The 11751-nt window shown below is 41.9% G+C and overlaps 1 protein-coding gene across 5 annotated transcripts in view; it reads left to right on the top strand.

Annotated features, from left to right (window-relative positions):
* Positions 1–11751, top strand: part of KDM2B (lysine demethylase 2B) — a 166378-nt gene that overhangs the window by 136334 nt on the left and 18293 nt on the right. For all 5 annotated transcript variants that reach the window (XM_038373649.2, XM_038373648.2, XM_038373650.1 and 2 more), the window contains one exon: positions 9280–9504. In XM_038373649.2, the coding sequence (XP_038229577.1) occupies positions 9280–9504 (225 nt within the window). The remainder of the gene's footprint in view (positions 1–9279; positions 9505–11751) is intronic.

The raw sequence follows: 11751 nt of genomic DNA, 5'->3' as shown, positions 1-11751 counted from the left end.
CGCCCTCCCTCCCCCCTCCTGCGCGCGTGTGTGTGTATGTGTGTGTGTGTGTGCAAGAGAGCGAAGCTCTGCTTCTAGCAGCAGCAGCAGCCGAGCAGCAGCAGCAGCAGCCTTGCTCCAGCCATGTCAGATTGTTTCAGCCTGGGCCCACCATGAGAAATGGCCATGTCTGTGAGTGCAGACGAGGAAGATTATGAATCGGAACAGGATCAGGTTAGGATCTTGGAGGATGTAGAGGGGAGGGGGATCTAAGGCAAAGTTTGCACTAGGAAGGAGGGGTTGTGGTGGGGAGGAGATTGTGAGAATACAGAGTTACTATGTGATCTGCTTTCACTAGAAAGCTGGGGGGGAGGGGGAAGAAACAATGTGAGATCAATGAATGTATCATCCTAGGGTTTCCCTGCCTTGCCAAGAAAAGAAGAGTGGGAGCTACTCACGTTAAAGGGTAAACATCTAGGGCACCTTACGTTCGGTGTTTTAAGGGCAGGCCTTTGAACTTAATGGGTTTTTAAAAATCAGATGCAGGTTTTTTTCTCTGAGACACACAGCTTTCCCCCACCCTATCAGCACACTGCTGAGCATTAAAATGGACCCTTGTGCACACTGTACAAATTGTTTTATTTAAAGCTGTTTTTGGTACATGGCTGATCTGAGCTGCTTTATAAATACCCATGCATATTAGGGAAAGTGAGGTGGGTGGGATTATGGTCTATGCTGTTCTGCTGTTTGTGACTGTAGATTTTTTTGCTGTTGGCTGGATCCTAGGAGGTACTGAGAATCATCAACTGGTATTGATTTCAGTGGGTGTGCTAAGCAACCCCTACATGATATTCAGCACCTTGCAAGATCAGACCCTGTATGCTGAGCTGATAGGCAAGTACAGTTACAGTATATGTGGGAGGGGTCTCCTTAAGTTTTTATCATATCTAGAATTATTTTAATAAGACTCCTCAAATATTTGAGAGATTTGTGACTTCAGTAACCTAATACTGAACTAGTTACTTCACTGTACTTTGATGTATACTCATCTCCACTCCCAGAGGTGGAATAAAATAAAACAAAGGATGTGTTAATAAAGAGAACTTTGCCAGTCTCTGCAAAGTTTGTTCTTCTGAAGGTTTTTTTTCTCTTGGGGGAGGAGAATAAACTTTAAATTTATGAAGTAATCTGTAAAATAATCCAGAACATATGTTCTAGATTGCATATTGTACTCTCTTGCAGAGCAGCCTAAGTAATTTAAAAATATGCTCTGAGTAGAATTAAACATATGTATGCAATTAAAACAGATAAACTTTTTCATAACCTAAGGTGTTCTGCATTTTAAAATAAATCTGAAAAATGATTATTCAAGCATTTGACATACTCTGCCATAAGAAGATAGACTCAAATGTAGCCTGTTTCATCCTTAGTAATTTTGCTACTTGTTTAACCATTAGTTATTGCGCTAAAAGAAGCAAGGCTAAATAAAAAAGAATTTAGATTTAACAATTCCTTGCTACCGTTTCCCTGGCACTGCTGTATTGTATGTTGTCCAAAATAGTTAGATTTGTTGTATTACCAGTGTGCAGTGGTGGTAGATGTTTGTGCACTAAGGCTGTATTGGCTTGTGGAGTAGTGTTGTCCAAGAATGGTCTTGGGTAACTAACTTTATTAATGACAGGTTTCAGAGTAGCAGCCGTGTTAGTCTGTTAGTCTTAACTTTATTAAGAGTACTCATACATTCTGAGGACAGAGAGAGTTTACAGGCCACTATTGCTGCTTGATTCACTGCTAAACTAGACAAGGTGTTAAAGTTTCCACCTGCCCTTTTTGTTTTTTGTTTTTTTAAACTATGTCCTGCATATACCCACCTAGCTGCTTCCATTGGTTTGCTTGATTTTGATGTGATTGTTATATACTTTTAAAGTAGTTTAGCTATTAGCAAGAGGGCAAGATTAGTGTCAGTGGCACGATGCTAGATGTAACCTGGAGGTAAAGTCACTACTGAAAATGATGGTGCTTAATTGATTTTTAAACATGGTTATCTTCCCTCAGATTTTCACTTCCGATAAAATCTGAAGCCTGTTAACATTTTAAATATTATTAATTTAAAAAAACACACACCCTAAAATAGAGATTCTTTCTGCACCATGAAGCTCTATGAGATCTGGTCTATACTTAAGTTTTACCAGAATAACTATTATGATTAGGCATGTGATTTTTTTTTTTTAACTGAAATAGTTATACCAGTAAAATCCCTACTGTGGGTGCAATTATATTGACCGGTATAAGGCACCTTTATACTAAATAGTTATCGACCTTCCCATATAGAAATAGGTAGACCACTATAAAGCACCTTTATCATGATATAACTCTAGGAGGGTTGTATTGTTTTAACTTAACCGTTAGAGTTAAACATAATATATTGATAGTCTTGGTGTCTGCTGCCTTAAACTAGTTCCTTCCTCATTAGTGTCATCTTACCGAGAATTGCTGCAGTGCCCCCCCTCCTTCACCAAATCAAGAGTTTCTATTTAGTGTGAGGTTTCCTACTTTAAATAATGGAGGGGAAAGGGTTTAATGCTCAAGAACTATTGACTTTGCTGCGTTTGTCGAATTCAGGATTGGGTATGTGTAATGGAGCCACAGTCTTTTAGCAGTTAATAAGGGCCTGTTTTGGTTCAGGCTAGTGCTTTTATTGCTAGCTATACTTTGGCTAGGGCCTGATCTACACTCAAAAGTTAAATTGGCATAACTACAGTGCTCATGGGTATGGTAACAATGCTGACCTAATCCCCAGTGTAGATGCAACTAGATCAACAGAAGAATGTTTCAGTCAGTCTAGCTACCATCACTCAGGGAGGTGGAGTTCCTGCAGCGACAGAAAAATCCCTTTCATTGTTGTAGGAAGCATCTGCGCTACAGTGGCAAAGCTACAGCACCGTAGCTATGCCACTGCAGTGTCCTTAGTGTAGACATGGCCTAGGTGTGGAATACTTGTAAGACAACAAGTGTCTATTTCTATCTAATGGTTCTCTAGTAGCCTACATAAAACGAGTTTACTATTCCAGTTCCTAGTGGACAAGTGTACACATCTCTGAGCCCACAACTGATGATAATTGGTAACCTGGCTGGTGTTCTTAGCAGAGATCAGGAACTCATGGGTACTCTGGAGACCCAACTCCCCTCTCATCTGTAGAGGTGGTCTTTGAAGTTTGGGGTAGAAGCATGTCAGTGGGATATTCTAGGAAGCTTCTGCTGCCACTTCCTGTTCTGTGGATCAACAAGGAGGTTAGTTTTACCAGAGTTTTCACCAGCAAATTTGTGGGTTTTTTTTTTTTAAATGAACTTAAGCTCCCACTAAAACCTTGACACTCAATAAATGATAAGGAATTAACTGAGTCAAAGGTCTGCTCTAGTCTGTTTGGTAGTCAGTAGGTTTCCATTGCACCGAGTAACATTGTAAGAGCTGATGGCTGCTATGTGCTGTGGTCAGAATTAAGATGCGTCTTCTTCTGGCTAACTTCTTGGATCCTTATTTACCTGATGATATAACAAAAATATTTGTATTTAAAATTCCTCTATGTTGAGGTTTTTAAATAACTTTCTTATTGAGAGGCAGCATGATCTAGTAGGATGAGCACAGGACTGGGAGCCAGGAACTTGTAAATTCTAGTCCTAGTTCAGTCACTGTCATCGGTTGTGGCCTTGGTTAAATGACTTGACTTCAGTGTTTGCCCATCTATAAAATGATGGGTAACTTACCAGCTGTGTAAGAAGGCTGTGAAAATTGGTTAATGTCCATATAGCACTTTGAAGATGTCAGACTGTAGATATGTGAAAAGTGTTTTTGCTACGAGTGATTTGTACAATGCGTGCACAGGTTTTTGTGTAATTAAGTTCAAATCCCACATGGATCACAAGTGGAATGAGTTGGGTCTCATCCCATTACCTGCTTGTGTAAATCTCAAAACCACCACACAGTTTGGAACAATCCTGACTCTTTCAGGAAGGAAATCAGACTGGAATGATTGTAGAAGGTGTTGCAAGTCAGGATTGAGGTGCATTGGCAGAGTTGTTTGGAGGGGTTTGCACATCCCTGCTTGGAATGATAAATGCAGAAGCCACTCGCACAAGAGCTGTCTTCTGGGCAGCAATATCCCTCCTCTTAGGGGCAAGCTGGGTCATTCTTTTTCCCCAGACCAGCACACCTTGTCCTTGGACCCCACCCTCCCAAGTAGAGAATTGCTGTATGTGGGTGCCTGTGCTGACATAATGCCACCATAGCCCTGATGGAGTAGTGATAGCAATGAGAGCCCCCATACAGAGTCCTTTGCTGGGAGGAAGTCCACCCACTTATGATGCTTGGGGCAGTTCACACCTCTTGGAACTATTATTTCAGGCCCTCTCCAGAGTCAGGCTGGTCTCAGTGCATTAATTAACCTCAGGTCATATTTTTTTTAGCCTCTCTTCGTGACCATGAAGTTTAGAAACTTTTTTTGGTAAAAATGCTGAGATTCTGATCAAAGCAGGGGCTCCAGTCATGGCCTGATGGTGCCTGTGCTTTAGTTTAGCTCTGGTCTAAAACCTACTCAGAAGGGAACAGTCTCTTTGGCATCTTCACTGCCTTAGGAAAGTGGTTCTCCAGCCATGATCTCGTAGTCCATTAATGACTCAGAACAAGCTTTGGGAGGATGCTGACTTTTCAAGTTACGTAACCCTAATCATGCACGTTTAAAATATGTGTGCATACATTAGACACTGGCTTAATGAGTTCTGAATAATGTTTCTGCAAGGTGCTTTTCATTTTAAATGTCTGTCTAGAAAGCCTTAAAAGTATGAACCTAAATTCTGTTTGTTTCTTCACTCTCTTCATGTCAGTCACTAGAGCATGTTCTGGTTTGTTGCAGGGCTGCTAATTAACCTAATTTTTCATTAGAGCAAACAGCAGGGAAACATTTTGACTTTTGGGGAAGTAGGAAAACTGGGGGTCTGATAAACTTGACAAGCTTTCTCCCGTTTGTTCTCCTCCTCTAACATCTCCCACTACCACCACTGCCCTCCCAAAAGTTAAAATTCAGTCCTTAGTGCTTATAAGATGGATGTGCTGAAACTGCACCAAGGTATACGTAACCAGGCTGATGAGTAAAGGTTTCCCAACTCACCAAATGATCAAGCACATGTCATACCTAGGACAACTTGGTTTAAATCACTGATGACCTGATTTTTAAGAGGCGCTGAGCACTTGCAGCTCCCATTGACTTCAGTGAGGTTTGTGGGTGCTCAGCACTTTTAAAAATCAGGTTACTAATCTCTCAGGTTATATCTACACTGGAAAAAAACAACAATCCCACAGCAGTGAACCTCAGAGCCAGGCATACAGAGCCACCTCCTTCGCTGGGTTTCAGAGCCTGCGTTCCAGCTGAGCAGGAATGTCTACACTGGTATTTTTAGCACTGTAATTCGTGCCTGTAGGCCCAGGCTCTGAGATTAGCTGCTGTGGTGGTGGTGATTGTTGGGGTTTTTTATTTATTTATTTATTTATTTATTTTTATTTTGCAGTGTAGACATACCCTCAGTGCTGCCCCAGTTTTCCTGTCTGCATGATGGGGATATCTACTACTTATGTCACAGTGATAGGAAGATGAAGCTAAATTTAGTTTTTGTAAGGGAGGGGCTTTGCAATTCACAGATGCATGTTAGAGTGTTATGGCCCGAATGTGCCTCAGATACACACGTGTTTTGTGTATCAGGGTATGTCTACACTGCAATTAGACACCCACGGATGCCTTTGCCACTTGACTTGGGCTGTGGAGCTCAGGCTAAGGGGCTGTTTAATTGCAGTCTAGACATTCAGGCTCAGGCTGGAGCCCGGGAGCCATGACCCTCCAACCTCACAAGGTTTGGGAGGGACAAACTGTTCTCTTGAGGTCATGGCAAGTTCATAGGCTTTGGACCTCAACACAAGACCAGTAGAGCATTGATGTTAAGAAAATCTGCAAGGCCTTTAGGGATAAGCTGGGACAGGGTATATTTGTTTATCAAAATATTTAATTGTGAGGAATTGAGAAAGGAATGGTCACTCCTCCAGGATCCTCTGCTCCTTCCCCTACAACAGCCCAATGGGTTGGTGGCCCCTCACTCTGGCAGAAGAGGCATGGGCACAACTTCCTTTGAAGACCCTTGGAAGTTGAAGAGGAAGTAACAGAATTGCCTGAGGTAGTCATTGGGGTAGATTTGGACTGGCCCCCTTGGGATGGACTTCATGAGCTGAAAGAGATCTTTTCAGTCTAATTTCTGATTCCTTCCTTCACAGCCCTGGGACAGAGCCAGAGCTGACTTTTGGGGACTGCAAAATCAATGGGCACAGGGTGCGAATATTATCTTGTCAGGGAAGGATGGGGGCTGTGAGGTGGGAGATGAGGGACCCCTTATATCCTAAAGCCAATCCAAGACTGAGCTTGCTGCCTACTGCTAATTTGAAGATGGAAGGTCTGAGTCTCTTGGCTAACATCAGGCTGGAATTTAATGTCTGGCTTTTTGCCACACACTAAATAAAATGCAAAAAGCCCCAAATCATGTAGGAGTGTCCTCCTTCAGTTTGAATCTGAGCCCCTTTCTAGGAAAGCAATCCACAGGCTAGATTTCATGCTAGTGGTGTATTTAAACTACCAAGTTACAGCCCCAAGAAACCGTATACAAGGCCACTCTAGCCTCACTAACCAGAGCATCATTTGTTTAGACTATGGATTGGTTTTGGTCAATTAGTACAAGTAAGGAAATGCGAATAGTCAACTGGGTAGGCAGGTGCTATTGTGTATTGTAGTCTGAAAGATCAAAGGTTTGCATCTCTTTATTTTTCTTCTGAGTATTAGGGATTTATAAGGAAATCCAGGTTGTGTGATTGTCTGGCTTCAGATTCAGTCTCTGTCCTCTCACCCCTCCTGCTTTGTTAGCTGCAGTTTTTGACCATGTTAAATCCCATTTGTTAGATGTTATGCCCCAGCTAGCTGCCAGTGGTTGGGTCACAGGCCTGAAAGTCAGGGAGCCTGGGTCCTCTTCCTTGCTTTGCTACAGTGAGCATGTCTAGCCTAGAAAAATAGTTTTTAAATACAACTTAACATGTTTTAATTAACACTAATGTAGATGGTGTTTAATGCCTTTTAAAAAATATTAGCTGGTCATAGTCAAGCTTGGTGGGAAGTAGGCTTTTTCTGGTCAGCGTACCATGTAATAAAATACACATAAATAACCTTGTTGGTTATTTTATTACATGGTACGCTCACTCTTTAAGGCCCTGCTTTGTGCTCTGGATTTTGCACATTGCCTGTGGGAGGATTGGGTTTTTGCTTAAAGGAAGTGCTAGACCATAGTGTCAAAACTAAAGGGAAAATTGAGGTGAGTACAGGCAGAGTATACCTCTGTTGGGGTAAGGAACTCATCCCTTATTTGGATATTACTAATCCATCCCTGCCAGAGCTGACTTTTATCTCTGCAGTTCATATAAACACTTCTGGAAAGCAAGTATTCAGTCTTTTAGAATGCCTGAAATGGTTTTTTAAAATACCTGCTTTTGGTTCATTTTCTGGTGGGATGATGCCTCTCTTCAATTCAAATTGTACACGCTGTTTGCTGCTTTGCTTTCCATTCCATGTATTTTTCAGGAGCAAAACATGAACCTTTTACAGTTTGCTTAATACAAGTGTATGTTCAACGTGGTGTTTTCTCCCTCCTCAATTATGATGATGTGTCTGTTTGAATGGAAAAATAAGTTAATAGATGCCCAGTTCCCTCCCTTTTCCTAGCAGAACCCCTGGGACAGGGTTTCTCACAGGTGAAAGGAGAAAATGTTTGTTAAAATAATGGCAGCCTATCACAGGTAACTACAGAAATTAGATACAGAGGGAGCTTGTTAGGTCAAATTATATAGGGAGATTAAATATGGCTGTGTGTGGTTTTAATTGTGGTGTGTGTGTGTGTGTGTGTGTGTGTTTTAAGAAAGAATGAGGAAAGTTTACAAAACCAAATTAAAATGTTTCTGTGAGCCTTTCTTTTTTTAATTTCAGTGGATAGTTTTGGGGTGGGATTTTTTCAGATTTTGGTTTGCGTTTTTTTACCAAACCTTCCCCTGCAGTACCAGCTACCCAAAGTTAAAGACTTGCGCTTGTTCAGTGGGAAGAGAAAGTGAAACCATTCTGCTCTCTTTCGACATGCTGAGAAATGCAGAAGGTAGACAAATCTCAAAAGTAATAAAGTAAATGGAGTTTGCGGCATTTTTTTTATGAGAGCTAGAACATGGTCAGTAATGCAAGAAGGAATTGGGGAGAGTGGTTAGATATGGGGCCATATCTTGCTCAGTTAACCTTTATGATCCTGTAGAAGTCACTAGTGCAGATCTTTTAAATCAAGAAGAGAATTTGGCCTCTATCACTTTCCCTTGAATGTGGAAGCATATGGCTGGATTTTTTAATCCAGATGCCCAAAAGTGGTAAGTGAATATGTTGCAATTTCACAAAGAATCTTTTAAGTGAAAAATTTCTCAGTACTTCTCAAGCTTCTGGAAACATGGAAAAAGTGTGCTTTGTACAGCCTTTCCAGGCATCTCTGGTGAGAAAGTTGATTGCCCTTAATGTAGAATTCTAGTGTTTCATTTCTGAATACCTGTTTGGTGGTGATGGAAGAGGAAGTGCTGAAAAGTATTCTATGGTGCCTAGGGCTCGTATCCTACTTTATCACTTACGTGAATTCAAATTCCTCTTCCCTACCATGATTTCAAATTTTACAGTGTACCGCCTAGCCTCTAAATTTACTTTCACCTCCTCCCTGGATACCTCCTTTTCAGATGGAGGAAAATAGGACCGCTAGCATTATTGAAACATCGGCCTGGGACCCAGGAACTGCTCAGCTCTGAGACAGATTCCCTCTGTAGCCTTGAGTAAATCACTTGGGCCCCAGGACTGCGATGAGCTGCATATGAGTACACTTGTATTGACTTCAGTGGGGCTCCATCTGTGCAGAGCTCATTGCAGGATAGTGATCTTAATCTCTCTGCTTCGGTTTCCCCATTTGTATAAAATGTGGTACTATCTCAAAGAATGTTGAGAGAGTTGATGACTCTAAAAGCGACAGTGTGTATGTGCTAAGTATGTTCTGTCTATGTATATTTCTAATGCACATCTCATCTTTATAGCTAGGAGACCTTGGCATCAATAAAATATATTTTTCCCCCCAAGTAAAAGGAGATTCTGTGTCTTAAGCAATAAATATGAGAGATTCATCCTGTGTCTCTGGCATTTACAGAACAGAGCAGTTGGACGACCCAAAGGGAAACTGGGCACTGCCTCTGCAGTGAAGCTAGCTGCTAATCGGACGACTGCAGGAGCACGCCGGAGAAGGACGCGATGCCGCAAATGCGAGGCTTGTCTACGTACAGAGTGCGGCGAGTGTCACTTCTGCAAAGACATGAAGAAGTTTGGTGGGCCTGGAAGGATGAAGCAGTCCTGCATTATGAGGCAGTGCATCGCAGTAAGTGTCCAGTTGTAGCTATGGCTCTCTTGAGACACCTTGACAAGCCTTGTTCTGGTGGCTTGTGTCAGAGTGTACCTACCCATCTTTCAGAGGTCCTACTGTCCCTGGTGACTAGACAGGGGCTATAGAACTCAATCCTCAAAGTTCATCTCTCCTACTTTAAAAGCAGTCGGCAAAGCAAGTTAAACACCCTGGATCCCATTTGAGAGATCCTTCTCAGACCTCTTTCCTCCCCCTTCTCTCTAACCTTATTTTAAAATGTAATTTTGGATTCTCATTAGGTTTGGGGTGGGGGTCAGCATGAAGAGAGGATATTAAAAATGTGCCAAAACTCTCATCTTGAATATGAACCTCTTTGAATTTCAGGATGGTGGCAAATTCAAGTCCGATTCAAAACAAAGGATGGGAGCTGGGGGCTGTCTTCTGTTTTGGATCTTGTCAGAATCCATGAGAATCCAACCAACCATATCACCTCAACTAAAGAAGGTGGAAATCTTGAGCTAAAATCTCCCACAATTTTGGCACTGTTGTAACCTGGATCTCAGATTAAAACAGATCCAGTTTTGAATTTGCCACCTCCTCAGCTATTCCTTTCACACCGAGTTGCTGTGTTGTTCCAGTGGGTATACATCCACTCTCTGAAGGGAGGAAACTCCAGCTTTTCTGTCCCATTTTAGTTGTGTTAGCTATATTTGTAAGTTTGAGAGTTTCCTCTGATGGATTCAAAGGCCTTATATGTGCTGGGATCAAACTGTGCTGGCTATTATTACTATTTGCTTTTTTTTTTTTTTTAAAGGAGAAGCACATTGTCTGCTGGTGGTGGTAGTACTTCTGTAGTGGCTTCCATCTGATCTTAGTTTAGTCTCCCAGCACATCTATGAGTTATGTACATTTATTAACTTCTTTTTTTAATTTGAGGAAACTGAGGCAGAGATAAATTGTGCTTTGTCCAGGGTCGCACAGCAATGAGTAGAAGAGCCCTGCATAGAACCCAGATCTCCTGGGCCTGATTTTCAGGAGTGTTCAGCACTCAGCAGCTTCCACTGTTCTCCATAGGAGCTGCTGGATGCTGAGCTGTTCTGAAAATCTGGCCCTCTGGCTCCCAGTCCTGTGTTAGGCCATACATCCCTTTTAGAACAGGGGATGTGGATTCACTTCTTCTGGGTATGTTCCTGGCTCCATCAGACTTGCTCCATGACCTTGACCAAGGTCTTTAGCTTCTCAATGCCTCAGTTTTCTGATCTGTAAATTGGAGGGAATACCTCCCTCTCTGTAAAGTACTTTTGCAACTCTAGTGTGCTTTTCATCCAAGTACTTTAAATGATTATTAACTGAGCTGTGACATGAATTTATTGACCAGTTTGGATGGAGAAATTTTTTTAGTCATGCTAGTCAAATCTTGTTCCCTCTTCTTGTTGAGGGTCTACTGGAGGTTTATAACATTGCTTCACTGTTTCAATTGGTCAGGGAAACTGCCATCAGCAACCAGTTTCAATCATGGTATATAATCCTGATCCGTGTGAAGGAGACAGTTAGCAAAGTTGCACTGTTCTGACAGCCAATAGTTGCTTGAGGGATCCGCCTCCATTTCTTCTGAGTAGTCCTAAACAAAGCAGGGCCACTCCTGCTTTGGGAGGAAAACAATGCTAAAACCATCTTCCCTCTCTCTGACCAGTTCAGGTGTGTGTCCAAAATGATCACAGACCTTCATGGAACTGGATTCTGTTCTGGGCATCTTTCCCTGTATTCTATGGGAAATATTTCTTCCTAGATCGGTTCAGTTTCAGCAACTTTATTTCAGAGAGCTATAGTCTGACCACATGGGTGGGAGTCAGGATGCCCATTGGTGCTAGTACCAGCGGAAATCTTATTTCCGCTTCTCCATTGCAAAGAATGCCAGTAGAATTGTCTGGTTGCAGTTTAAAGTGGTTCATTTTGAACCATTGTAGTTTGTAACTGTGCCTCGTGTTCCCACTAGCCATCCTGCCTTATATAAACTTGGTCAGTGTGTCCTTCGGTTGTTGCAGTAGCAGTACATTGTGGGTACATATCCCACAGTTTCCAGCACAGGTCCTCAAGGCAAGGCTTTGTGGAAATAATAATCCACAGTTTGTTCTAGTTCTGTTCAATAGATTTTTGTTTTCCATTTTAAAAATATTGACTATATAAAGAACATAGGTATTTGGTAACTTTACAAGCCTTAAGAGAACCTGTACTGCGCTTCATAAAACAGGAAACTAATCT

This window comes from Dermochelys coriacea, chromosome 15, assembly GCF_009764565.3.
Source record: "Dermochelys coriacea isolate rDerCor1 chromosome 15, rDerCor1.pri.v4, whole genome shotgun sequence".
In the NCBI taxonomy this organism is placed as follows: Eukaryota; Metazoa; Chordata; order Testudines; family Dermochelyidae; genus Dermochelys; species Dermochelys coriacea.
This window is presented reverse-complemented; position numbering and strand designations above follow the sequence as displayed.